At 38.0% G+C, this 26,741-nt stretch overlaps 1 protein-coding gene across 2 annotated transcripts in view; it reads right to left on the reverse strand.

The window, feature by feature from the left end:
- Positions 1-26,741, reverse strand: part of LOC149551141 (serine hydroxymethyltransferase, mitochondrial-like) — a 68,222-nt gene that overhangs the window by 20,276 nt on the left and 21,205 nt on the right. For both annotated transcript variants that reach the window (XM_089786712.1, XM_089786711.1), the window contains one exon: positions 19,314-19,438. In XM_089786712.1, coding sequence (XP_089642838.1) covers positions 19,314-19,438 — 125 coding nt within the window. The remainder of the gene's footprint in view (positions 1-19,313; positions 19,439-26,741) is intronic.

Genomic DNA, 26,741 nt, shown 5'->3' on the forward strand with positions numbered 1-26,741 from the left:
AGGTTGCTAAAGTCCAATTTGGATTAGATACAATTGTTTTAAGATGACTTCTAAAAGTGCCAGAGGCATTGGGTGTCATGGTTACTAGTAAGCAATGGAGTGTTTGGAAGCAATCAAATTCAAAGAAAACCCAAAAGGTCGGATCATTGATCCTAGATGATATTAGGTGGGCTAGTGTGTAATATGTTTTGAATTCCACCAAGCCTACCAAGAGTATGATTAGGTTTGTTGATACACTTACACCATGTTTGGGGGAAGTCTATGATGGCACAAACTACATGATAGAAAAAATGAAGATCACATAGCACAAAAAGAGAATGACCCTGAAGAAACATTTTTCAAATGGGTGGTAAAAAAGCATCAATCATTGTTGGAACAAGATGAGAACACCATTTGCACCTCCTTGCATATGCATTATCTCCCAAATAGTATAGCATTGCGGTACTTGCTTTGCTACAAATAACTCCACCATATTGAGATAATAAAGTTTCTATTGTGTACAAGTGGGCATTTGCTAGACTCTTCATAGATCTGAAAGTAGTGGATTATGATAGGAGAGATTTTGGCATGGAGATTTTACTCTTGGGTCTGCTGCCTAGGGGACAAAGAGGTCACTCGACCATTCTTTGAGTCACACTAGATCTGTGAGGCCTCATAGAGGGTACACTCGACAACTTCACCCTATCTCCAACAACTCCTTGAGATGGCCCACGGCTCACACACACCTCTGCCTTGGACTGTATCCTTCAGTTATGGTCTACTTCTCTCCTTTGAGGGGTACATAGGTTTCTCTTGGTTTGTCCTTTGGCTTTCTTGTTTGTTGTTTCTATGGACACTATTTGGTGCTCCCGCTGCCAGTTGCAGCCTCCTTGTACACTTTTCAATGCCTTAGACCTGTTTGTGGTCTCTTGTTGGACATTAATAATTTTATCTTATCTTATCTTAGGGAAAGATTGTAGCCCTTGTGATACTAATGACCAATCTGAAGTAAATGCCTGTACATGGCGGTGCCTCAATGATCAAGATTATTTGTTCCTCCAACCTCTTGCAATCAAAGATTCTATCACAACTTCTTTTTTTAACATTTGTATTGTAGACTTTAGTGCTTAACATTCTTTAATTCATTTTGCCTATTTATTCAATTTATGTTGGTTCTCTCCAATTTCAACAGATAGCAAGTTCCTCTACTAAATGAAACTGGAGTAAATATTATGTTATCCACTTAGTAAAACAAAATCAATCAATTGCAAAAAAAGTAGAAGACTTGGTTTATGTTCATTCCAATTTGCATCTTCTATCACATAAGAAAAAACCACTACAAGGATTAGGTCAGCAAAACATTGGGATGTAATTGTTAACTATTTCTATCCCCTTCCTAATTTTTCAATCATTCAAGGTGACAGCCATGTTCACGTTTGTCGAACCATTTATTAATTGCCATGCAAGCCAATAGGGATACGACATAAGACTTTGACTTTTCTTTATATCCCTAAGCCCTTATTTTAATTTTTTTGCATATCGAAGGAAGGATTCTGAGTTGCGACGATGCGAAATACCCTCTTCGCACGGTCACAGGCAGTTAGGGCTTAACCATTGAAGAAACCGCGAAGGCATGACAGTTAACTTCACTGGCTACGCAATTTCGCAACCTGCTAGGCTCATATTCAATTTCAAGTGGCAATGTTGCAATCTTCCCTTGTTCGCACAGTCGCAAGGGATTCAATGCTAACCAGAGTTCAACTGCGAAGCAGTGAAATATATGCAATACACAGTCACAAGAGGTTAAAGGTTAACCAAAGTTTAGGCTGCGATGCAACGATTATATTGGGCGTAGCATCGCAGGGTTAGCATCGAAGTTAATCAATTAAGTTGTGATGGCGCGATGGCGGTTGATCTGACTGTTTTGCATGATTGCAATGGTTATATAAGAGGAGTAAATGACAGTTGTGAGCAAAGAAAATCAAGCAGTCACGATGGCGGTCTTTGTGTCGTCATAGGTATCTAAGCTGTAGTCCATGATTGAGTCGCGACCATGCGAAAGTATGCTAGTAGTTAAGTTCTCAACAATTGCAGGGTCGCAAACATCTTATGCCAACCAGGAAATAAGCTGCAAAAAGGCGACAAAGGCAAGATGACTAATTTTGCATTGCCATACAATTAGAAGATTGTTAAGTCTAAACCAGGGCGATGGTGCGAAGGGCCAATCTCATATCGCTCACAGTGTCACAACAATTAGAGGGATAATGAGGAAAACAAGTTGCAAAGCTACGAATGTAGAGCAGTCCACAGGACAACAAGAAAATAGAAGATTGGGCAAGGTGGCAGAATGCTTCAGTGATATTGGGCCACGTGGAGAGTTTGACAGTTGAACTGATGACATTTCTGATCTAGCGCATCGAAACACTATCAAAAGCAACTCTTTAATCGTGAACTAATTCATGGATCAACTACAACCACCTTTTGATGCTCTCCATGCATGTTTGATACAAAGGGCATTCTATTGTTGCCCTGAATTATTCATTCACTCAACCATGCAGTTATGGTTGCTGTTTCTGTATCTTCGAGGTCAAAATTGGTATGAACGATATGATTTTCCACATATGAGCACACACCCGATCAAATCTTCTTTGGATCAACAGTGATTGTTCTCTGCGAATTTAATGGCAGTAGTTGAACTTTGGCTTAAGGCAGAAGTCTTCTCAATTATGCTTGAACTATAAAGGCAAGTTTTGTAATCTTTCCAAGGGTCAGTCTTTTCTCTGATTCCATAGCAGTTGCATCATATGCTCTGTTACTGTAACTTCCTTTGCCTTTGAATGAATATAATTTCTCTGATGTAGCACATTCTTCCATTAACACGTGCAAAACTTTCTTGTCTTTTGTTGATGTAACGCCTCCATTCTTCAACCGTATGACTGTATCTATCTAGTCTTGAATGATATGGAGTGAAGTTCCTTCCTCATAGCATTTCATTCGTCTTTGATCTACATGTGATTGTTGGATTAAGGCAAAGATCAAATCTGTGTATTTTGAGATTATATTCATGAACAATGCATTTCTAGGCAGAGATAAGACTGAACATACTATTTTGATGTATCACCCCCTCCAGATTAGATTAGGTAGTTTGATTCCCATGATCTCCTTCTCTCTTTTCCCCCTAAGAATAGTTGGGTGCACCTTGATAGTAAGGAAGTTGGCCTTCTCCGAAGACTCAATCTCATTGTTCAAGTCCTGCAACTTGGAGATTGTTTCCATGTTTCACAAGATTGCCTTTAGGTAAAAACTTTAGGCAAGGGTGCAAACTTTTGTGACAACAGTTTTTAGCACACCCAGTGGGACAAATATTGAAGCATTTCTTAAGTCTACTAGTTCACTAGTGCCAAAGAAAAGAACTTCAAGTTCATGCTGAGGCGATAGTGTTGCTCTTAGCATTTCAAGCCTTCAAGGGGCTCTCATTCAAGCACTTGGTGACTCTACTTCTACATTTTGGTTTCAAACCAAAATTGTTGTGATTCATGCCCAAAGCTCAAATAAGGGCATCTTCTTTCATTTTCAAATCCTAGAAGAAAGAGAAATAGATTATCTCTATCACTAGTTAGGAGTTCAGCAGCAACACATACACCAGCTAGATCTCTTCTTACTCCTATCGATAGATCATAGCCTAGGGTACCATCTTTTCATCTAAATAGATCATTGTTCCATATGGCTCTCCCTAGAAATCAAGTTTTTGCCACCTTCAATGGTGGAAGTCCTCTTGTCCTAGCTCAAAGACATGATATCCCAGTAGCTGCTCTCAAAAGCCTACCTGATTTTACTGGTGAAACTTCCATCTCTCCTATAGAGCACATCCAAGAAGTCTCAAATATCTACAATATACATGGTGTTACAGAAGATGATATTGTTGTTAGACTTCTAGGTTCATCTTTAAAAGGAAAAGCCTTACAGTGGTATAGGGGATCACCACACAATTCTATCACTAACTGGGATGAGTTAGGTGAAAGACTTTGTAAACATTTTGAAGATAAAAGTGATCACCTCTCACTTTTAGAACAGCTAATTACCATTAAAAGAGCACCTCATGAATGTATGATAGATTTCAATTACAGATTTCAAAAGACATGGGATAGAATACCTACTGCAGTCAAGCCTACTCCTGGTAATGCTTTTTTGCATTACCTTAGAGCTCTCAATAGTGATATTGCTACCACAGTGCAAACTATGAATGGTGACACTTTGCCTGTTGCATATGAAATTGCCATAAGGGTAGAGAATATCCTAATTCAAGGGGGGAAATTGGCTCCAAGGCCTCCAATGCCTTTCTTCCCAGACATGCCTACTCATCAACCCACAGTAGCCCCTATCCCTACCACTTCCACAAGTCAACCTCTCGCAATAGCCCCAATAGCCTCTACTTCCTACAATGAATTAGGAGAGTTGAAGGACATGATGCAGGCTCTGATGCAAAATATAGACAGGAAGTTGCAAGACCAAGAGAAGAAGCTAGAGGACAACCTCTCAATGATGCAACAGATGAGCAACAAGGTGGTGACCTTGGAAAGGCAACATGCTCAAAACAGCAGGCCTTTTCAGCCTCATTACCAGTATCTCATATATAGGCCACCAAATCAAGGTAGGGGTTATGTTCCACACAACCAAAATAGACCAGGGGGTAGTGCCTCTGCAGCAAATACAAGCACAAATACAATAAGGGCATTAGTTCCTCAAGACAACCTTGCTCATGAATAAGATTTTTGTCCTTGTAATTATTCCTATGGGTGTTGCATATGCCAAAGGATAGAACCATCTCAGGCATTAGTCACACAAGACCATGTAGTGCCAGTCAATCTACTAATGCTTCCCATCTGCAGCAACAAAGTGATTGTTCTTTTATGAACCATCAGCCAGAAGAGCACTGCCATGCTAATCATAATAGCTATGATGTCATTGCTCATAACACCAGAAGCAAAAGGAGAGCTATCGAAAATGCTACACCTCCTCCATCAAATCAGGCTTTAACTATAGATGTTGCTCATCAGCTTCCAGTTACAAATGCACAACCAAATGTTGCTCACCAACAAAAGCAAGATGTCGGCAACAGGAGGTCTACTAAACCTCAAACTGCTCAAATTCAATCAGCAGTTCCTACCAGCCCCAAAGCTCCAGTCAAAGTAGTTGGCACTCCTCTCAACATTGTAGATCAAATGAAGAGGACCAATGTTAGTATTCCTATGTGGGATGTTGTTACTACTATGCCATCATAGTTGGAATTACTCCAACAGGAGTTGAAGAGTATAAAGATGACAAATCAATCAATCAGTGAGGATGGTGCAACAAGCCTAGTGCAACCAACAAAGGAAGGAGACAAAAGTAAGAAAATCAGGCCTCCTCCCTTTTATGTCTCTTTGACTATAGGGGACAAGCTAGTTCATAATTGCATGATAGATTCTCGAGCTAGTAGTTCTGTGATGCCTAAAAGTATAGTTGATCTCCTAGATATTAGGTATGAGCCAATGGTTAGGGATGTCCTTTAATTCGATGGTAGCTCTGTTTAGAGTTGTAGGGATCCTAAAAATGTGGAAATGGCATTACATGCTTGCCTTGGTTGTACTATCACTCAAGACATATCAGTAGCTGAAGTTGAACCTTATTTTGCCATCTGTCTTTTTAGAGACTTCACTGCACAGATAGGTTGTCATATTGCAGCAGATTGGTCCTATATGCTCTTTAGGACAAGATATGGGACTAGAGCTTCTTTAAGGGCAAAGCCTCTGGCCCTTAATCACATAGAGACCTACACACCTAGTCCCATAAACATGAATTGTTTGATTCATGAGATAGATAAGAGGCATAATACATGAACCTACCACTCCCTTAGCAGAGGTGCCTAATTATCTTTTGGATGAATGGGCTACTAAATTTCAGTTTGATCCAGCACAGGAAGCTCTAGAGACAGGCCTTGGCACATACTGTATATTGGAAAAGGGTGCTCCTATTCCTAGTCTCATGAAAACAGAGGACATTGATGGATTATGGAGCATGTTCTTTGATGGCTCAAGAAACAAGAATGGCTCAGGGGCTGGTGTGATGTTGGTCTCCCCTAGTTTGGAGAGGTTTTACTTCTCTTATAGACTCCAATTCAATTGCACCAACAACATAGCAGAATATGAAGCATTGATTCAAGGCCTCCAACTTACTCAGAAGAGGAGAATCAAAGTTTGAAAGGTCTTTGGAGACAGACAACTAAGAAGCCAGAACATCACCAAGAATAATCAGCTCAAATCATATAAACACAGAGTTTGGGATCTACTTGAGGACTTTCAAGAATTCAACATCCAAAGTGTCCCTAGGAGAGATAACAAACATGTTGATAGACTTGCAACAATAGGTGCTCACTATGATGTACTAGAACATGTTGAGGACAAAAGAGATCAACACATCAAACTGGTTGTAAGACCTGCTGTTCCAGACAATCATACCAATTGGCAGGTGTTTGACTCTAATGTACAAATCGTCAACCTTCTGCAAAGTGAAGCAAAATTCTCTGAGCAGAATCAATCCAAGCTACAAGGCCAATATGGTGATCAAATCATGAATCTCAGTTTCAAGTTGCCTAAAGGTCTAATCACCTTAGAAAGTATCTTCAATCCTGATGATCAAGCAAGGAGCAAGGGTCTGAACCTAGCTGCAAATAAAGATGATCATATACCAGTGGCCATTGCTGATGGAAAGACTCTCAGTTTGGGAAAGGTATGCTCTAAGACTAAACAAGAAACTTTTGTTCAATTAAGTCAAGAATTCAATGATGTATTTGCATGGACATACGATGATTTATAAGGTTTTGACCCAAGTTTGTTTCAATACACCATAGACTTGAATAGTGATGCAAAACTTGTCAGACAAAAACAAAGACCAGTCAACCCTAAGATTGAGCCTATGATGAGAAAAGAGCTATCTAAGCTAATAGAGGCTAATATTATTTTTCCTATTAAGCATTCCTCTTGGGTAGCCAACCTTGTTCCTGTTGGGAAGAAGAATGGGGAAGTTAGATTATGTGTAAATATCAAAGACATATAGGGCCTTTCTTAAATATCACCATCCTCTCCCTTCTATGAAGCAAATCTTATCCAAAATCAGTGGCTTTGAAAGATTCTCCTTCTTAGATGGATTCTCAGGTTATAACCAAGTGTTAGTCCAAGAGTCTGATAGATACAAGACTACTTTCACTACTAAATGGGGCACCCATGCCTATAGCAAAATGCCTTTTGGACTAACCAATGCAGGTGCTACTTTCCAAAAAGCAATGGAGATGGCTTTCAAGAGCATGATTGAAAAATTTGTGCTAGTCTACCTTGATGACATAACATTCTACTCCAAGAATGTGGCAAATCATTTTGGTCATCTGAGGCAAGTGTTCATCAAATGCAGAAATATGGTGTCTTTGAATCCAAGCAAGTGTGTGTTTGCCACCAATCAAGGAAAGTTGCTAGGACATATTGTGTCTAAAGATGATTTAACCATTGATGCAAAAAGAACAAAAGCAATCCTTTCTCTTCCACTTCCTCGTCATAAGAAGGGGCTACAAAGCTTCCTTGATAGAATCAACTTTGTAAGAAGATTCATTCCTAAACTTGCTACCATGGTCAAGCCTCTCACAGCCATGTTAAAGAAGAATATGATTTTCACTTGGACAAAGGAGGGGAGAGCCAATTTTCAAGAGATCAAAGCAGCAATAGCATCAGCTCCTACCCTTGTCAACCCCAACTTTGATAAGGATTTCATTCTCTATACACTTGGAGGCAAGTCAAGCATATCAGCTATCATGACACAGTTGAATGATGCAAGTGAAGAACAACCTATAGCCTTTTTTAGTGAAGGGCTAAAGGATTATGAAGATAAATACAGCTATGTGGAAAAGCAAGTTCTTGCTGTTATAAGAGCTTTAAAGGAATTAAGACACTTGTTATCACATAACAAGGTCTAGCTCCTAGTTCCACATGCAAGTGTAAAAAATTTCCTCTTGAACAAGGATATCAATGAGAAAAGAGCTGGATGGATCACCAAAGTCATGAAATATGACATAGATATCAATATCACCAAGCTGGTAAGAGGTAAAGGACTGTGTGAGCAGATGATTTCATCCCAGGAGACAACTGAGGAAGTTGCTCTAGTTATAGAGGATGCAAAACCAGCAGGGGATAAAAATCTGAATCGTTGGATACATGATATGACAACCTTCTTGTTGGGAGGAGGATATCCACAAGGATTAGATAGAGCTAAAAGAAGACAATTAGATTGCAGTCAATTCTTTTGTCCTAGTGGATGGGATTCTTTTCAAATGAGATCTCAATGGAGCCCTTTTAAGGTGCATTAACCCTGATCAAACTGATAGAATGATCAAAGAGTTTCATGATGGCCCTGGTGGTGGCCACTTCTCAACTAGAACAACAACCATGAAGATCATGAAATCTGGTTATTATTGGCCAACTGTGTTCCATGACTGTCATAAATATGTAAGGAAATGTGAGAAGTGTGATTTCTTTTCAAGTAAACAAAGACTAGTAGCTCTTCCCCTTCATCCTATTCAAGTTCATCAACCATTTGCCCAATGGGGGCTAGATTTTATAGGTCCAATCAATCCACCTTCCAGCTCTGGTCACAAGTGGATCTTAGTTGCAACAGACTACTTTACAAGGTGGACAAAAGCAGTAGCTTTGAAGGATGCCACAGAGACTTCAGTAGATTCCTTGATGGAATTGTTACCAGGTTTGGTGTCCCTTCAACAATAATATCAAATAATGTCAAATCCTTTGTTGGAACTCAAATTTGCTCCTGGGCAGCTGACCATGGTATTTATTTAAGCACTTCCTCAAATTACTATCCTCAAGGGAATGGCTTGGCTAAGTCCTCTAACAAAAACCTAATCGGGATTATCAAAAGGACAATTGAGGACAATCAGAGGTGTTGATATTCAAAGTTAAGGACAGCTCTCTAGGCTAATAGGTTTACACCTAAGAGAGCAATTGGGAGCTCACCTTTCATACTAGTATACGGAAGAGAAACAAGGCTTCCTGTTTCACTTGAGTTCCCCTCCCTTGAATTAGCTCATCAGTTCGGGCTAGTTGAAGATGATGCTATGACAATCAGGATGGCAGAATTGATTGAACTAGAAGAAAAGAGACAACAGGCTATGCAGACACTTGAGACACATCAGCAACAGGTCAAAAAGAGTCTTGACAAAAAGGCTAAAGCTAGGGTTTTCAAGGAGGGAGACCTTGTTCTCAAGTGGGATGCAGATAGAGCTAAACCTGGTAGGCACTCCAAATTTGATGCTATGTGGAGTGGCCCTTATGTTATCACCAATTGTAAGGAGGACGACGCTTTTCAGCTATCCAAGCCTAATGGTGATGCTCTACCAATTCCACTTAATGGAATTCACCTTAAACCTTGCTTCTAGAGAAGGTTAAGGTTTCTTGTGTATAGTGAAGTAGTATCCTATTTTTAATAAGTGCACGGGCACAAGCCATCTTCGAGAGATGTCAAGCTTTGAAGTTTTGCAGTTGCAGAAGAGGCAAATTTATGTGCAGATTCAGACAAAATACAGGGTTCATCTTTTGCATAGTAACGAGACTCGCCGTGAGTTCGATGAGTCGTCTGAGTCAACGAGTCAAGTTACCTCAACTGGGTCATGACCCTGGCTCGGCGGGTCAACTCGACTGGGTGACTCAGCTGACTCGCCTAGGTGACTCGGCTGACTCATCTGACTTGGCTGATTTTTATTTTTTTTGCCTTTGTGGTTACGTAATCAATGTATGTTACGTATGTGATCAAATTACCTTCTATTTTATGATGTTATTGTGTCTTTAATCTTTATTCAAGAATGGGTGCATGGAATTAATTTAAATCCAAAAAAATCTCTAAATTTCAAGGGTTTTATCACCTTGTCGAGTCACAGGCGAGTCCGAGCCAGGTCACTAGTCAAGTTACCCTTGTTGAGTTCGAGCCGGGTCCGAGTCTCGTTACTTTGATCTTTTGTGACTCCAACCCAATGGATTGCTTAAAGGTCACTAGTCCATGCTTATCAGGCAAGCACCCCCTTTGAGTCATGTAATAACCCCAATAGGTTATAACTTCTTCAAACACTAAAAATCTTTATACTTCAATTGTTTTGACATTTCGTCAAACACTTTGCAAGCAAAGCTCTGATACCACTGTAATGACCCTCCTCAAATCTGCTCTCAAAAATGTTGATTGAAGGCTCAAAGAATTTTGTCAAACAATTCACATCCAAGGGACATATGACTGATATAGTATTTCAGCTTGCTTTAAATGACTCTTTCTTCAATTTGCATCAATGAGAATCTTGTGCTAGAAGACTCAAAATGGACTACACAATGACCTAACATGAGTGTGCTACTAATTTTGACAATATCCAGTGCATATATATGATCTAAGCATGAGAAATGAACACCTACAGCCAACTGACATTTTTACAAACAGTTGGTATGCAAACTAACTAGCTGATAAATAATGATATTGAATTGCTTAAATGACACCAGCAACTATTATCTTCTTAATTGCAATGAAATTTCTAATACAATGCTCATGAAATATGGCCAAGACTTTGGCATTTACATGGATTACAAAATGACAATGCTGGTATAATGCACACATAGAGCTGAAACTTATAATACCCTAAAAAAACAATACTAACAAAGGAACCTGGTTGTAGATGGCTGTAATAATTTTCTTCAATGCTGCCCCTTCTGCTTTGCTTTTTTTTTAACTGCTTTTTCGGCCTGCTTTTTCGGACTGCTTTTTCGTACCCGCTTTTTCCACCTACTTTTTCAGTTCCGCTTTTTTGGACTTTTTTTTGTATCTGCTTTTTCGGATTGCTACTATGTTGAATCTCAAGACCATATCTTTCAATGGCGTCAAGATTTCCAGCTTGAAGGGATTTCGTCCTTCAAACTATTGAAACATAATCTTCAGAAAATTCCTCAATTTCTTTGATATTTCCAAGCATGAATAAATGAGAGCTATCTTTTAATCCCTTCCTCGCTTGCTCCACGCTTCCGTCTTGCCAATGTGGGATAATACATGAGTTTTAATATTACTTCTTTTTTTCCTTTTACAAAGTCCATGCATGTACTCAAAAGGGGAACTCTTGATTTTTTTATAAAGTGACTTTATAAAATATTTTATAATTCAAGTCACTTTATTAAATTAATTAAATATAAAGTTACCTTTTAATATTTATTTATTTGATAACTTTATAAATAATTAACTTAATACCACTTATTTATTTAATTAAAATAATTAATTAGTCATCCTCATAAAATATTCATTATTTTGGACAACCTAATTAATTAAATTAATTAAATCAAATTGCCTCCAAAATGGGGACATGACAGTCCGCCCTTCCTGAAATTGCTTGTCCCCAAGCAATGGCTGAACAATAAACCAATCAATCCGCCTGGATCCCAAATGTAGTCATGAACTATACCACTGTTAATTAACATAGGCTCCTGCAATATCCTCTGCAATATAACCAAGAGGAATCCATAATCAAATTGATAATTATAGCTCAACCAAACTCCAAAATCACAACTGCCACTGTCAGAAACCCACGAGACACAAACTCTTAGAACATCAGAACCCAAGTAAAGTGGGCAAATCAAACTGCCAACACAGTAAATACCATCAACGCATCCCACTGGCCTATACGGAATGTATAATGCAACTCTGCAACAATGGTGAACGCTCCCGAATGAAACTGTACCAAGTATGGAGAATCCACACACTGTACAACTCCTGCAATCAACACAACTCTGCAGATCATCGGCCACTGTCTCATAACCATAACTCCCATGCATCGCTGATGGTGAAAAGACATCACAAGATAAACAACAAGAAATGGAACCCAAACCAAATTTGTCTGCCATCAACTCCTCAACACAAGGATCAAATGCTAACTGATGTACATACCCTGCAGTATAATGCTGATAAAAAGAACCAACCTCAGTCAACAGCTCACCATGAACAAGTGATACAACCCACTGTGACTGATCACCAGCTAAGTCAGGAGATGTCATAGCTAAAGGAGTAGAATCAACAACAACAACCGCTGAAGCATCACTCCCAAACTCCTGCTCTAAGTCATGTATTATCAAGCTGTCAACCGCAGAACCTATCGCCATGTCATGTCCATCACAACTCTCATCCTGAGGCGTCAAACCGTCCCATAACTGATGACAAGCACTAGGAACCAAAGTACATCTTTGTATCATCATCTCATCAATATGGTCATCAAAGGTAAATTGATGAGCATACCTCACAGTGTAATGCCGATAGAATGCACCAATCCTAGTCAGTGGCTCAGACTGCAATCGATCATTAGCCATGTTGGAACTGACTGCTACCTCCGAAGACATCACCAAGGGAGTAGTATTACTAGCAAGAACCATGCCAACTGCCGGCTCACCAATATCACACATGATCTTTGATACAACATCTCTAGTCTCCGTGCCATCAGTACTAGAGGCCACCACCATGTCAGGCATACCACAACAATCTGCTGCAGCACCCAACTCAACTGATCCTGACTCTAGTGGGAACGAACCCAATATGCCAATGTTAGTATCAAGGATGGATGCATTCCCATCTCCACCGTCTTTGACAATCTCGACCATGGACATCCTCGGATCACCAGACACCACAGCTTGTGACTGTACAGAATCTGGTAAAGACTGCAGCCGCTCTAACTCCACGGTCACCTTGGCCAAATGAAATTGTAACTCCTCGAAAGCCAACTGTGTACTCTCAAGAATCTCAGAAGTCACCTCGAGCTGCTGAGTAAGCTCACTCACCTCATCTTCCTTGGCCAATAATGCTTCGTATGTTGTACTCCCCCACTCCATAAGATAATCTCTGTTGGCTACCAACTGCATATAATTTTGTCTCAGAATCCTGATTGCCTTCCATAAAGAGTGGATCTCTGTCAAGGAAAGGTAACTGCCTCCCTGCTCATCACTAGTAGGAGACCCCCATCCATAAACTGCTAACAACTGGCGAGCAGCATCAAAATGTTCGCACACAATAGCAATGTCTCGCTTGCCAACTCTCAGCTGACTAGACACATGATTGTGCCGATTGGTCGAACTCCTATACTCTATCCCTGGTACACTGTCCAAAGGAGTAACCTCAGAATAGCTATCATCTGTAATACTCAGATCTTGGGACTCTCCTGTAAACTCTGTCATCTCTGAGAAATCATCAACATGTGACCTGACTGTAAAAGAAAATTGAGTCCCTACTATATGCGCTAACTCCCGAACTGAGCTCACCTCAAGACAAAGCTCGTCCACGTCTCTCAGAATCCTAGAGAGCCAACTGAATACACACCAAAGAATTCCGAGTATCCTCTAGCTCATGAGAAAGCCGGTCAACCTCTTCCTCCTTCTTCTTCAATGCATCTAAATAGATCCCTGCAAGATTAAGGAGATGATCACGATCTAAAAGTAGGTGTACGTAACTTACCTTCATTGCCTCCATGCCTTCCTTAATCTGTTGTAAGTCGTCGCAAGAAGAACCTGTTGTGGCTCCTTTCTGTCTCTCCTGCAGTTGAACCATCCAAATGTGATTCTCAATCAATCCATGCATCCTGTCATGATGAGATAAAGTCGCGACAATATTCTTGTCCCCGTCTTCAGCTGGCTTGCCAAACCAAGTGAAGAGCTACTAGCCTCTATCTCATGTGAAGAAGCATCCAACTGTGCCTGATACTCATTTTCTGCAAAGTCCTGAATGCTCACTTTTTGATCAACTGTACTATCCTCAAACATGACAGTATCCTCAACTGCTGTAACTTCATCCAGTCCAATTGTGCTATAATCACTATCATTGTCAATCACGCAATCCGGTGTGTTTGTGATATCACCTTCTGATGCAACTGGCTCAATCTGCACAACATCTGTAACCCCTTCTGCCTGTGAAGATGATGCAGATAAAACATTACCTAAAGATGTGCTAATGTCTCCCTGTATCGAATCAACATGTCTATTAAACTCCTCATACAAGTTTTTGCCTATCATAGGGAAGGTACGATCCTTAGGCCTATCAAAACTTTCAATTAGTCTCTCCTTAAACTCCACATATGAGGTAATGTGTGCATGACCCGTAGTGACCATACCATGATGCCACCACTCGTGTGCTAACCCATCTAGGTGAATTGCTGCATACTTAATAGCTTCTTCCTCAAGCATAGGGTTCATTTGAAAGTATGGGTCAAACCTTTGAACCCAAGCTCTTGCTGTAGACTTCCCCGAGCCATCATAATATGGTAACTGAAGTTTCCCTACTTTCTTTCGTAGCTCATAGCTCTGGTTCCTGTCATGTCCACGTGGCATATGCTTCATCCGCACATCTATATACTCCCTAAAGGTAATTGCAGCAATAAAATCTGGACCTCCGGCTTCCCAATCTCTCCTCAGCTGGTCCTGTATATTAGTGATCTGGGGCTCTAGTACGGGCTGCTCTGGAGTTCTAGGAGGAAATGTGGGAACCATGAGCCTTGAACTCATTGTCCTAGTTTGCTGGGGTGCATGACCGAAATTGTTCCCAACTTGTTCGCCTCTATTATGTATCCCATCTTGATTATTACCACTCTGGTTATTACCATTCTGATTATTTCCTCCACCCACATTAGCATTCAACCCCATTTGACAAGCCATCATCTGCATCATAAGCTCAAATCTCTGACTCTGTTCCTGTGCTCTTTGCTCTGCTGATCGCTGTCCCTGTGCTAAGGTGTCTAATAATTGTAAGAATCTTTCCTTTCCCTGATCTGGACCGGCATTCATTTTGTCAAACATTTTTCTCTCTATCTGGCTATTCCAAATTCCCTATAAGACCTCCACAGGATGGCAGGACTTATAGCTTTGATACCACTGTAATAACCCCAATAGGTTATAACTTCTTCAAACACCAAAAATCTTTATACTTCAGTTGTTTTGACATTTCGTCAAACACTTTGCAAGCAAGCTCTGATACCACTGTAATGACCCTCCTCAAATCTGCTCTCAAAGATGCTGATTGAAGGCTCAAAGAATTTTGTCAAACAATTCACATGCACGGAACATATGACTGATATAGTATTTCAGCTTGCTTTAAATGACTCTTTCTTCAATTTGCATCAATAAGAATCTTGTGCTAGAAGACTCAAAATGGACTACAAAATGACCTAACATGAGTGTGCTACAAATTTTGACAATATTTAGTGCATATATATGATCTAAGCATGAGAAATGAACACCTACAGCCAACTGACATTTTTACAAACAGTTGGTATGCAAACTAACTAGCTGATAAATAATGATATTGAATTGCTTAAATGACACCAGCAACTATTATCTTCTTAATTGCAATGAAATTTCTAATACAATGCTTATGAAATATGGCCAAGACTTTGGCATTTACATGGATTACAAAATGACAATGCTAGTATAATGCACACTTATAGCTGAAACTTATAATACCTTAAAAAAAACAATACTAACAAAGGAACCTGGTTGTAGATGGTTGTAATAATTTTCTTCAATGCTGCCCCTTCTGCTTTGCTTTTTTTTTAACTGCTTTTTCGGCCTGCTTTTTCGAACTGCTTTTTCGTACCTGCTTTTTCCACCTGCTTTTTCGGTTCCGCTTTTTCGGACTGCTTTTTTGTATCTTCTTTTTCGGATTGCTACTATGTTGAATCTCAAGACCATATCTTTCAATGGCGTCAAGATTTCCAGCTTGAAAGGATTTCGTCCTTCAAACTACTGAGACATAATCTTCAGAAAATTCCTCAATTTCTTTGATATTTCCAAGCATGAATAAATGAGAGCTATCCTCTTTCTTTTAATCCCTTCCTCACTTGCTCCATGCTTCCGTCTTGCCAATGTGGGATAATACATGAGTTTTAATATTACTTCTTTTTTTCCTTTTACAAAGTCCATGTATGTACTCAAAAGGGGAACTCTTGACTTTTTTATAAAGTGACTTTATAAAATATTTTATAATTCAAGTCACTTTATTAAATTAATTAAATATAAAGTTATCTTTTAATATTTATTTATTTGATAACTTTATAAATAATTAACTTAATACCACTTATTTATTTAATTAAAATAATTAATTAGTCATCCTCATAAAATATTCATTATTTTGGACAACCTAATTAATTAAATTAATTAAATCAAATTGCCTCCAAAATGGGGACATGACAAGTCACCAGAAATGTTAACCATTTTTGTCCCCCTTCCGAATTTTTCACTTATTCAAGGTGACAGCCATGTTCACGTCTGTTGGACCATTCATTAATTGTCATGCAAGCCAATAGGGATACGACATAAGCCTTTGACTTTTCTTTATATCCCTAAGCCCTTATTTTATTTTATTTTGCATATCAAAGGAAGGATTCTGAGTTGCGACGATGTGAAATACCCTCTTCGCACGGTCGTAGGCACTTAGGGCTTAACAGTTGAAGAGACCGCGAAGGTGCGACACAGTTAACTTCACAAATGATGCAGTTTCACAGCCCATTGGGCTCACATTCAGTTTCAAGTGGCGGTGTCGCGATCTTCCCTTGTTCGCACAGTCGCAAGGGATTCAATGCTAACCAGAGCTCAAACAGCGAAGCAGCAAAATATATGCAATCACACAATCGCAAAAGGTTAAAGGTTAGCCAAGTTTTAGGCTGTGATGTAGCAATTATCTTGGGTGTAGCATCGCTAGGTTAGCATTGAAGTTAATCAATTAAGCTGCAATGGTGCAATGGCGGTTGATCTGACCGTTTCGCATGATCGCAATGGTTATATAAGAGTAAATGAAAGTTGCAAAGTTGCGAGCAAAGAAAATTAGGCAATCGTATCATCGCAAGTATCTAAGTTGTAATCCATGATTGAGTCGCAACCATGTGAAAGGTATGCTAGCAATTAAGTTCTCAATGATCGCAGGGTCGCGGACATTTTATGCCAACCAAGAAATAAACTATGAAAACGCGACAAAGGCAAGATGACTAATTTCGCATTACCGCACGATTAGAAGACCGTTAAGTCTAAACCGCAGTGATGGTGTGAAGGGCCATTCTCATATTGCTCGCAAGGTCGCAACAATTAGAGGGATAATGAGGAAAACAAGTTGCCAAGCCGCGAACGCAAAGCAGTCAACAAGAAGATAGAAGACTAGGCGAGGTGGTAGAATGCTTCGGTGATATTGGGCCACATGGCGAGTTTGACGGTTGAATTGATGACATATTTGATCTAGCGCATCGGAACACTATTAGAAGCGGCTCTTTAATGGCGCACTAATTCTTGGATCGACTGCAACCACCTTTTGATGTTCTCCATGCCTATTTGATACAAAGGACGTTCTATCGCCACCCTAAGTTATTCATTCACTCAACCATGCAGTTATGATCATCGTTTCTATCTCTTTGGGGTCAGAATTGGTATGAAGGATATAATTTTCTGCATATGGGCACAACCCGATTAAATCTTCTTTGGATCGGCAGTGATTGTTCTCTGCGAATTTAATGGCAATAGTTGAACTTTGGCTTAAGGCAGAAGTCTTCTCAATTATGCTTGAACTATAAAGGCAAGTTTTGTAATCTTTCCAAGGGTCGGTCTTTTCTCCGATTCCATAGCAGTTGCATCATATGCTCTGTTACTATAACTTCCTTTTCCTTTGAATATATGTAATTTCTCTTCTATACCACATTCTTCCATTAATACATGTGCAAAACCTTCTTGCCTTTTGTTAATGTAACGCCTCCATTCTTCAACTGTATGACTGTATCTATCTGGTGTTGAATGATATAGAGTGAAGTTCCTTCCTCATAGCGTTTCATTGGTCTCTAATCTACATGTGATTATTGGATTAAGGCAAAGATTGAATCAGTGTATTTTGAGATTATATTCATGACCAGTGCATTTCTAAGCAGAGATAAGACTAAACATACTATTTTGGTGTATCACCCCCTCTAGATTAGATTAGATAGTTTGATTTCCATGCATCTCCTTCTCCCTTTTTCCCCCTAAGAATAGTTAGGTGCACCCTGATAGTAAGGAAGCCGACATTGTTCAAATCCCACAACTTGGAGATTGTTTCCATGTTTCACAAGGTTACCTTTAGGTAAAAACTTTAGGCAAGGGTTCAAACTTTTGTGACAACAATAACCCCTCAGTGTAACAATATGAATGCAACAATTGAAGAGCTTGCTAGAGTTACTATGGATGGTCATGATGACATACTTACACATGATGTGCCTAGTTAAAGTGGCACTGCTTTGAGTTTAAATGATGTCGAACTTGAAGCAAACAATGAAGATCTTGATCTAGACATTTTTGATGGTTGATGAAGATAGGAAACAATTATTATATTTGATTGTCAATTTTGTATTGTAATGATTCTCATTTGAATCTTGAACCTAAGTATACATGATATATATTATATGGCATATGACATGTTTTTGAAATTCTGAACTATTAATTGACATTTAATATTTATCTTTGTCCCTACCATTTTTCCATTCGGCATTGATAAGTGATGAAGTATCATACTATCAAATGTATTTAGTTTTACAATTCTGTATATTTCCTTCAAAAAAAATTGTGTATGTATGTATAGATGTATGGATGTACACAAACCTACATACACGAAGGACAAAAACAATAACCCATGCCGAGATACCAAGTTCTTTTATTTGTTCCCATACCCATACCAGCAACTTAGGTTATAAAGCTTGACATACTATTTTAGCTATAGCCCATGCCTTTTCTGATTAAACCCACACTAGGGTATAAATTAAAAGAAAAAATCCCACTGTGGTTTAAAATTTTACTCCTAGAAGAGATTATCCAAAGTGTAAGAAAAATTAAAATACCCTAATCGCATACAAGAAATGTTAAATCTGTGATTTCTTTGTATTCTTGTAAATGCACAATGAGCCATAGGAAATAATTATATATTTTTATACACAAAAAGAATAATACATAAAAATCACCTTTTAAATAGTTCAGGAAAACTCAAGGAAATGGCATGGGAAATGTGGTGAGTAATTATTTCTAGAGGTTAATTGTAGGTTTTTCAAGTCTAATGCTAGCAACGGACACAATGTAAATTACAACCAATGTCACATGACCCCTCATTTACAAAATTAGCAAGTGCACACAGCTAAAATATGCCCATTTTCCCCCATCTTCTCTTTACAACAATCGTGATGCCAATTAAATCATAAATGCGAAAATACAATCCTGAAAGAATAATTTTGTATTTACCTGGTAACCATGAGACAAGTGGCCTCCATGTGGAAGATCAAGTGCCATGATCCGTTCATGTGGCTTCAATAAAGCGGTGTAAGCTTGAAAATTAGCTGGAGAGCCTGATAATGGTTGCACATTAACTGCAAGAGAGATGAGAAACATGTCAATGCGTGCTTCTAATAAGGCCATAAGCATACAATTAACTCAATATATTTTAACCTGAGTAAAGAAAAACATATGTTGGTAAAAAATGATGATGAGCATATAAGCAAAAAGTGCTAGATATAAAATATTTGAATTTTCATAAATATTCTCCAATGAGGAGCTCGCCCAATTATGATAAATAAATTCACATATTTACAACCCCTTAAAGCAGCAATTAATTCATTTTTCTTTCTCCTGCTATCCTGCGGCATCTTCATGATGAATCAGGAAGTGTGATTCGAAACATGAATGTTAATAATTGCACAGAATCAAATCCATAAACAAGAGCATTATTCCTATGGATTGTGGAAATCTGATAGCTTTAAATTGCCACTTTTTTTCAGGAATATGCATTTCTATTTATCATGGAAAACCCACGCACAAATTGCAGAGCTAGAGCTCTTTTGAATAGTCTTGTTGAAGCCTTTAATTTTCAAACTAAAGAAATAAAAATACAGGACATTAAATGCTCATCATGAATTATATTTAAAAAGGTATGCCAGATAATTGACTATTGGACAAGGTCATTTGAGATATCCTTGATCTCTTAAATCGTTACAGTCCAATGACCTCAAGGACGGGTACAGGGAAGATGTGTAATGGAAAACCGACTTATAATCTCTTAGATTGGATATAAATGGTGGATTAAAAACATGGCAATGCAACAAGGTGTATACAAGGACTAAGGATTTTTGCATTTTCAGGCATGTGAATTGGAAAATGTTTTAGAATACAGAGAAAAGTGTGAAAAAGAAAAAATTGTCGATCTTTCCAATCATAACCATGTAGATAATAACAAATTTTCTTGTAGTTTAAACTTTAATGAATTAATGTCAATAATAAGGCAGACACATGGAGATCAAAACATAAAGCAACCATAAAGAGAAATTTAATAGATGTAGGCATAGATTAAAATATCGCAGATATCTGTGTGTTAAGACATTGTAGCTTCGGTCAGATATTCAAGGAATGAATTATATAACTAATTCTATCACCTCATAGCAGAATTGAAACTCTATCTGCACTTACAAATCTGAGTATATCTATCCTCTCTTAAACATAATTGTATTAGCAGATCAAATCATACGATTGATGAGCCTCTTTGTGATCAGGAAATGATCTATAAGGCTATAGCAGACCAGTGATTTGCCTAGAGCTATATTAGGCAATGTATTAACTAAACAAACTAATGATTACATTAACTAAGTTGTTAAATATAAGTCATGTCATGAGCAGACATGGGATATGTCCACTCCTGACATGCCTTTTGTAATCATGCCTCTTTGAGGTAATATCAATATCAAATCAATCACACCAATAGAGAACATCGAAATCAATAAATGTTCTGCCTTGTTGGGGATCGAATAAACACCAGTTCAGATTCAGACCTCTGAATCTATATTCAATGTTTTTCAATATTGATTTTGTTGACAATTTGGCTAGGTTAGACATTTTGATGTTGTCATTTATGGCAACTTATTAGTCATATAAAATGGGCAGATCAGGAAGATGAAGTTATGGCATGTATTCTTAGAAAATTGTCTAGGTATCATTCAGTTTATTTGGCCGAACAAATAGAGTTTTGGTTGGTGAGCTTCACATGCTTATCATGGACACGTGCGAAATTAGGTATGGCTACCTAACACTATGATGATGACGTATGTGAGTGCACAGGATTGTACGGACTGTACGGACAGAGTTATGGCTAGATTACCAATTATAGCAGTATACAAGCATAACAGAGCATGATAAAGAAATGGGTATTTTGGGTTAAGGAATTATTTTGTTTACAAAGTTTACAAAATAATTACTTGACTAATTAGGGACGAAATCGTAGATGTTAACCCTAAGAAGGCAAAAGTTAATTTTGTATTTTGTAAAGTGTATAAAGGCATAAAGGCTGACTAGGCAGATAATTGTAAATTAGCAAGGTATAAAGGAAAGATTGTGAATGCAAAGTTAAGTGTGTAATCAAGTAATGCAATGCGATATTGATGTAATGGTATGTGATGAGAATTATGATGTATGATCAGAGGAATGCAAATTACATGATGAGCAGCAAGGCAATATCAGATATTGAAGATATCAGCAACAGTGTAAAGAAGTTTCTATATCCATCTCTTTGTATTAAAGGAACTATATTGTACATTGCATGTTTGGGCAGTGGGCTCATCTTGCATACATTTTGTATTTGTATATATCAACTCTTAACAGGGTTGAGACTTTTAACAAGCACCGAGACACTATACGGATGTAATAGACTCGTAACAGAGTCAATATCTTTCACAGGATATTTTTGATTAGTGGATCATTTTGTGGGTACTATCCCCACCGGAGTTTTCCCTTGGCCAAGGTTTCCCTAGTTGAAAATATGGTGTTACGAGTTCTTTTATTGCATGGTTATATTTACTGTTTAGCATAGTTAGTTTACTTTCTTATGCATGTTATAAAGTTGTTAAAGATATTCAATTTTTGGCTAAAGTTTATGAGATACTGATACCCACCACCGCCCCCGCCCCACCCCCCCCCCCCCCCCCGCCCTTCACTATTTCCTATTTCTAACAATTGGTATCAGAGCATAGTTACTCAGAAGAGGCTTAACAGCTTGAGTAAATCCCTATGGATATGGAACAGTTGCAGAAGAACCTAGAAGAAGCTCTTGAGCATATTGATATTCTTATAGAAGAAAGAGATACTTTGAAAGAAAGATATGAATATGCTAAGGATTACATTGGAAGTTGAAAGATAAGATAGATCATCTCAAATCCAAGAAAGAGCTTAAAGATCAAATTAAAGAAAGTGATGAAATTTCTAGACTGAAGAAAGAAAATGAGATCCTAAAACATGAACTTGAGATTACAGATCTAAAGTTGAGCCTGAAGAAAGATGATAGCAAAATTGAGTCAGATTTGAAATTCGCGAATGCAGATCTGAGATCCAACCTCACTAAAGTGACATCTGAGCTAGAGTCTACGAAGTTGCAGTATGCAGAACTTGAGAAGTATAATACTATTGTGAAGGAGAGTTAACCTAGTCTAACCAGTGAGAACATTGATGAACAAATGTCTTTTTAGAGAACTTATGATAAGACTAGTCTTAGATATTTCATTGGAGAAAAGTCAGCTAAGAAATCTGAAGCTAGAAAAGAACTTACTACTGAAATTCATCAACCTATGCAAGATAAAGAAGATCTAAATAAGATTGAGTCAGATCAATCTAATAGTGCACCTAAGGAGGTTGATCAAGTCAAGCAACTTGAACAAGTTGACAAACCTAAAGCAACATGAGCAAGTTGAATCACCTAAAGAAGTGAGATATGAATTCAAAGGTAGATACTATGCATTTAATGAGATTGGTCATATGAAAAGGGATTGCATAGGTAAGTCATTTAAACATGTTAGTAATTTTTATTGGTATAATTGTCATGGCTTTGATCATAGAGCAGCTAATTGTAAGAAACCTAAATTTGATAGTAGTAATACCAATAGTAGAATGTTTAGAGGGACTAACCCTACAGGAAGAATATCTGACGAAGGAAACAATGGAATAAGAAGCAACATTGTGTGTTACAAGTGCAACAACTTTGGACATATTGCCAGAAATTGCAGAGCATCTATTGACCAGCCTGGAGCCAAATTTGGAAATAATGCACCAGTATGCTAGTTATGTAACAACTTTGGTCATATAACAAGATTATGTAGAATGGACATTAGGAACAACACAAGGAATCCAAACTTTAGAAGGAACATGAACAGAAATGCCAGAAGGAATGATAACAACAGTGACAGTCAGAAAGACAATATAAGAGAACATGTAGAAGAATTCAAAGAAGCATCTGTCAAAGCTAAGGATCCATCAAGTTCACATGTAGTGTTGGAAGAGCACTCAAATGAAGTACTTGAAGGCAGATTGAAGTCAACAATTGTATTTGATTCATCTTATTTGAATTAAGCACTTTTATAAAAGATCGGGCATTAGAAAGGTAGAAGGAATGTCAAAGAGCGAGTTAAGATATGCGCAATTAGTATGAGGTAGAATGTGATGTTTTCAAGCTAAGGCTAAGAGCGCAAAGGTTTTGGAGATCGTATGTGATTATACGAAGCAAAACAGGATACTAGTAAAGAATAAACAACTTTTTGCGGATTGCGGATTGCGTATTTGCGCAATTAATGGAGTAGGTAAATGGAAGGCATTTGAGGGTCAAAATTGAGATTTTGAGCATATTTTGAACGTGTGACAAGTTAAGGATTAAATTGAGAGTGAATCCAAGGCAATCAAAGAAACATTAAAGCGAATTCTCCAATAAACCCTATTTCTGTAAATTTGAGGTATTTTACGAATTTCAGAAGTTCAAATTGTGAATTTGAGTTCAGAATTTATAGTAGACATGGATTGAAGTTTGATTCATAATGCTGAGGATGAGGCAAAATCTAAGATGAAGATAAACCCTATTCAACCCTTGGAAGAAGACCCTACATCAGCATTTTTAGTTATCCAAGACAGAGTTTTGTATTTAGAAAACGTTGGCAATTACCTCAAAAGTAAATTTGAGACAGTAGGAGAAAGAAGTGTAACTAAGGAGTTTGACCTAATTTACAACCAAAACATGAACTTTACGAGTGGATATGAGCACCTGGAACAGAATGAGTTAGTTAAGTTCTTGTTTTCACGTGATTTTGACAATGAGGATTGGGCAAAGGTAATACTGAGCAAAATTCGTGATGGACGGTTCTGGTTGGGAGATAATATAGTAGACATATCAGCTGACCTAATTCATGAAGTAACCGGATTGTGTAATGAAGGATCAATGCTAGTGAATGAAAAGAATGTAAAGAAACTTGTGCTACATAATACTAAGTTTGAGTACAATGGAAGAGGAATTGTGATCAGCAAGATTACACAAAATGATGTAAGATTCATATGGAGAATCATGGCATCAAAGATTTGTGTCAGCTCTAGAGAGGATGACATGGCAGTAGGATTCATCCATGCGGCCTATAAGATGTGTGTAGAAAGAGTAAAGGTGAATATGTGTGAAATCTTGAGAGTGCAGTTGATAGAGAACTTTGAAAGAATAAAGAAAGTTAAGAATAGCCAATTCAGATTTAGATCTCTGATAACTTACATGTTTTTCCATTCGATCATTAGATTTCCATTCTTATCTGTGACTGAGTTGCTTAACAATGACAAGCGTACTATTGAGAAGATAATTGACTTGTACAGAAGATATCCTATTGACAAGATTGAGAGCAGTGTGGATCTAGTTGTGAAGACCTTTCAAGCAGAAATGAAGCAGAGGTACAGGATTCCACCCTCAGTTGTAAGAAAGTATAGGAATGACATATGTTTTATGGTTGACACTGACTTTACCTACATAGAGCCAGTTATATATAGAGCCTCTCAGTTATGAGGTCACTGAGGAACAAGTTAAAGGATATGTGAAAGTTATACTGAAATTAGAAAGAGATGAGGAATTCAACAAATTTGGAACCTTTGAGGAGATCATGCAAATGACTAATCAAGCTCAGCTTGAGAAGTCATCAAAGAAGAAGGTAGAGGCCACCATGAAGAAGATCATCGACCCCTGATGAGGCAGCAGCGGTAAGACAGACTATAGCTGGAATGAAGCAAAGTGGACAGAAAGGTATCATGTATGTGCCACCACTTGCAGCAGCGGGACCATCAGAAGGTGTTACAGTTGGAGTACCATCAGCACAGACACCTATTGCACCTTATGCAGCAGTTTCACAGGTACAACCTCAAGCCATACCTGTTGTCACACTTGAAGAAAAAGAAGAAGAAACAGAAGTTATTGAGGTAAGAAAGTCAGCTAGATTAGCTGAGATTAAGTAGGAGCCAACATAACCTTTAAAACATAAAAGAGTAAAGCAAATGGCAATTGGGTGGGGAAAAAGGCAAAATAACTTAAAGACCTTCGAGGGAAAGAAAACGCAAGGTCAGGTAGAGACACCTAAGAAAGCAGAGGAAACTGAGTCAAAAAACGCAGAAAAAGAACAATCAGAGAGTGATCAAAGGAGGAAAGGCTTGGAAGCCTAAAATTGAGAAAATGAATTGCGTGATCATTGATGAAAGTAATTTTGTGTAATTAAACAAATATTACCACTTATACATTGGCATTGAGAAATTAGAGCTTGAGAATGTCATTATTAGACATATGATCCTCTCTAATAAGAAATTTGAAGATATTCAAGATCAAAATCCTAAAAACCTATATGACAAATTAATTAACAGAAAGAGGAGTAATTGATGAAGACACGAAAATTAGAGAAAATATGATAATGAAATTGTGTTAAGTTAAGAATGATGAACATATTGAAAATATAGTGAAGGGTACTAAGCCCTTACTAAGAAACAAGAGAAGAGCAATTTTGATAATGGGAGGAAATTATGAAGAAGTGAACAAGGAAACTGAACAAGCTATTATAAAATTCATGACCTTCACATCAAGCCAAGAATAGGAAGCAGCAGTAACAGTGTCAGAATTAACTCCGCAAGTTACTATAGGTACTGATACCATGCAAGTGGACGGTACAAGAATCACCTTAGACACAGCAGAGGATCCATTTAAGGATTATGGTACAAATGTTGACAATTTGGTCACCTACAAGAATTCAAAAGATGAGGAAGAGAAAAAGAGCAACGACAAAGAAAAAGAAGAGACTTGAAAAAAGGAGAATAAAAGAAGAAAAGAAAAGAAAGGAAGAACAAAAGACGAGAAGAGGAAAGCAAAAGAAGAAAAGAAAAGAGAAGAAGAAAAGATGAAAGAAGAAGAGGAGAAAAAGAAAGAAGCAAGAAGAGGAGAAAAAGAAAGAAGCAAGAAGAGGAGACAAAGAACAAGGAGGAAGAAGGAAGAAGAGAATAAAATGATAGCAGAAGGAAAGAGAAAGGAGGAGGAAGAGAAGAAGGAAAAGGAGGAAGAAGAAAAGAAGGCAAGTGTACCTAGTTCTTCTAGGACACCCTTTACAATATCAGTGCTTACAGGAGCAGATGATGATGATCAAATAGAATTGATCTCACCACTTAGCAAAATTATTGAGAAGAATATGAAAGTGAAGAGTCTGCAAAGTTCACTGATGGAAGTGACAAATAGACCATAGAACACCATATCAGTGCAGATGACAGAGGCAGATCCACAGGACAAAGCAAAAGCAGTAATTCAAGCAGTTGTAAAAACACAAACTCTACATGATGCAACGATATTCAATAAAGTTTGTGACA

Source organism: Cupressus sempervirens, chromosome 6, assembly GCF_028749045.1.
Source record: "Cupressus sempervirens isolate cs-2001-9-10 chromosome 6, ASM2874904v1, whole genome shotgun sequence".
Classification (NCBI taxonomy): Eukaryota; Viridiplantae; Streptophyta; class Pinopsida; order Cupressales; family Cupressaceae; genus Cupressus; species Cupressus sempervirens.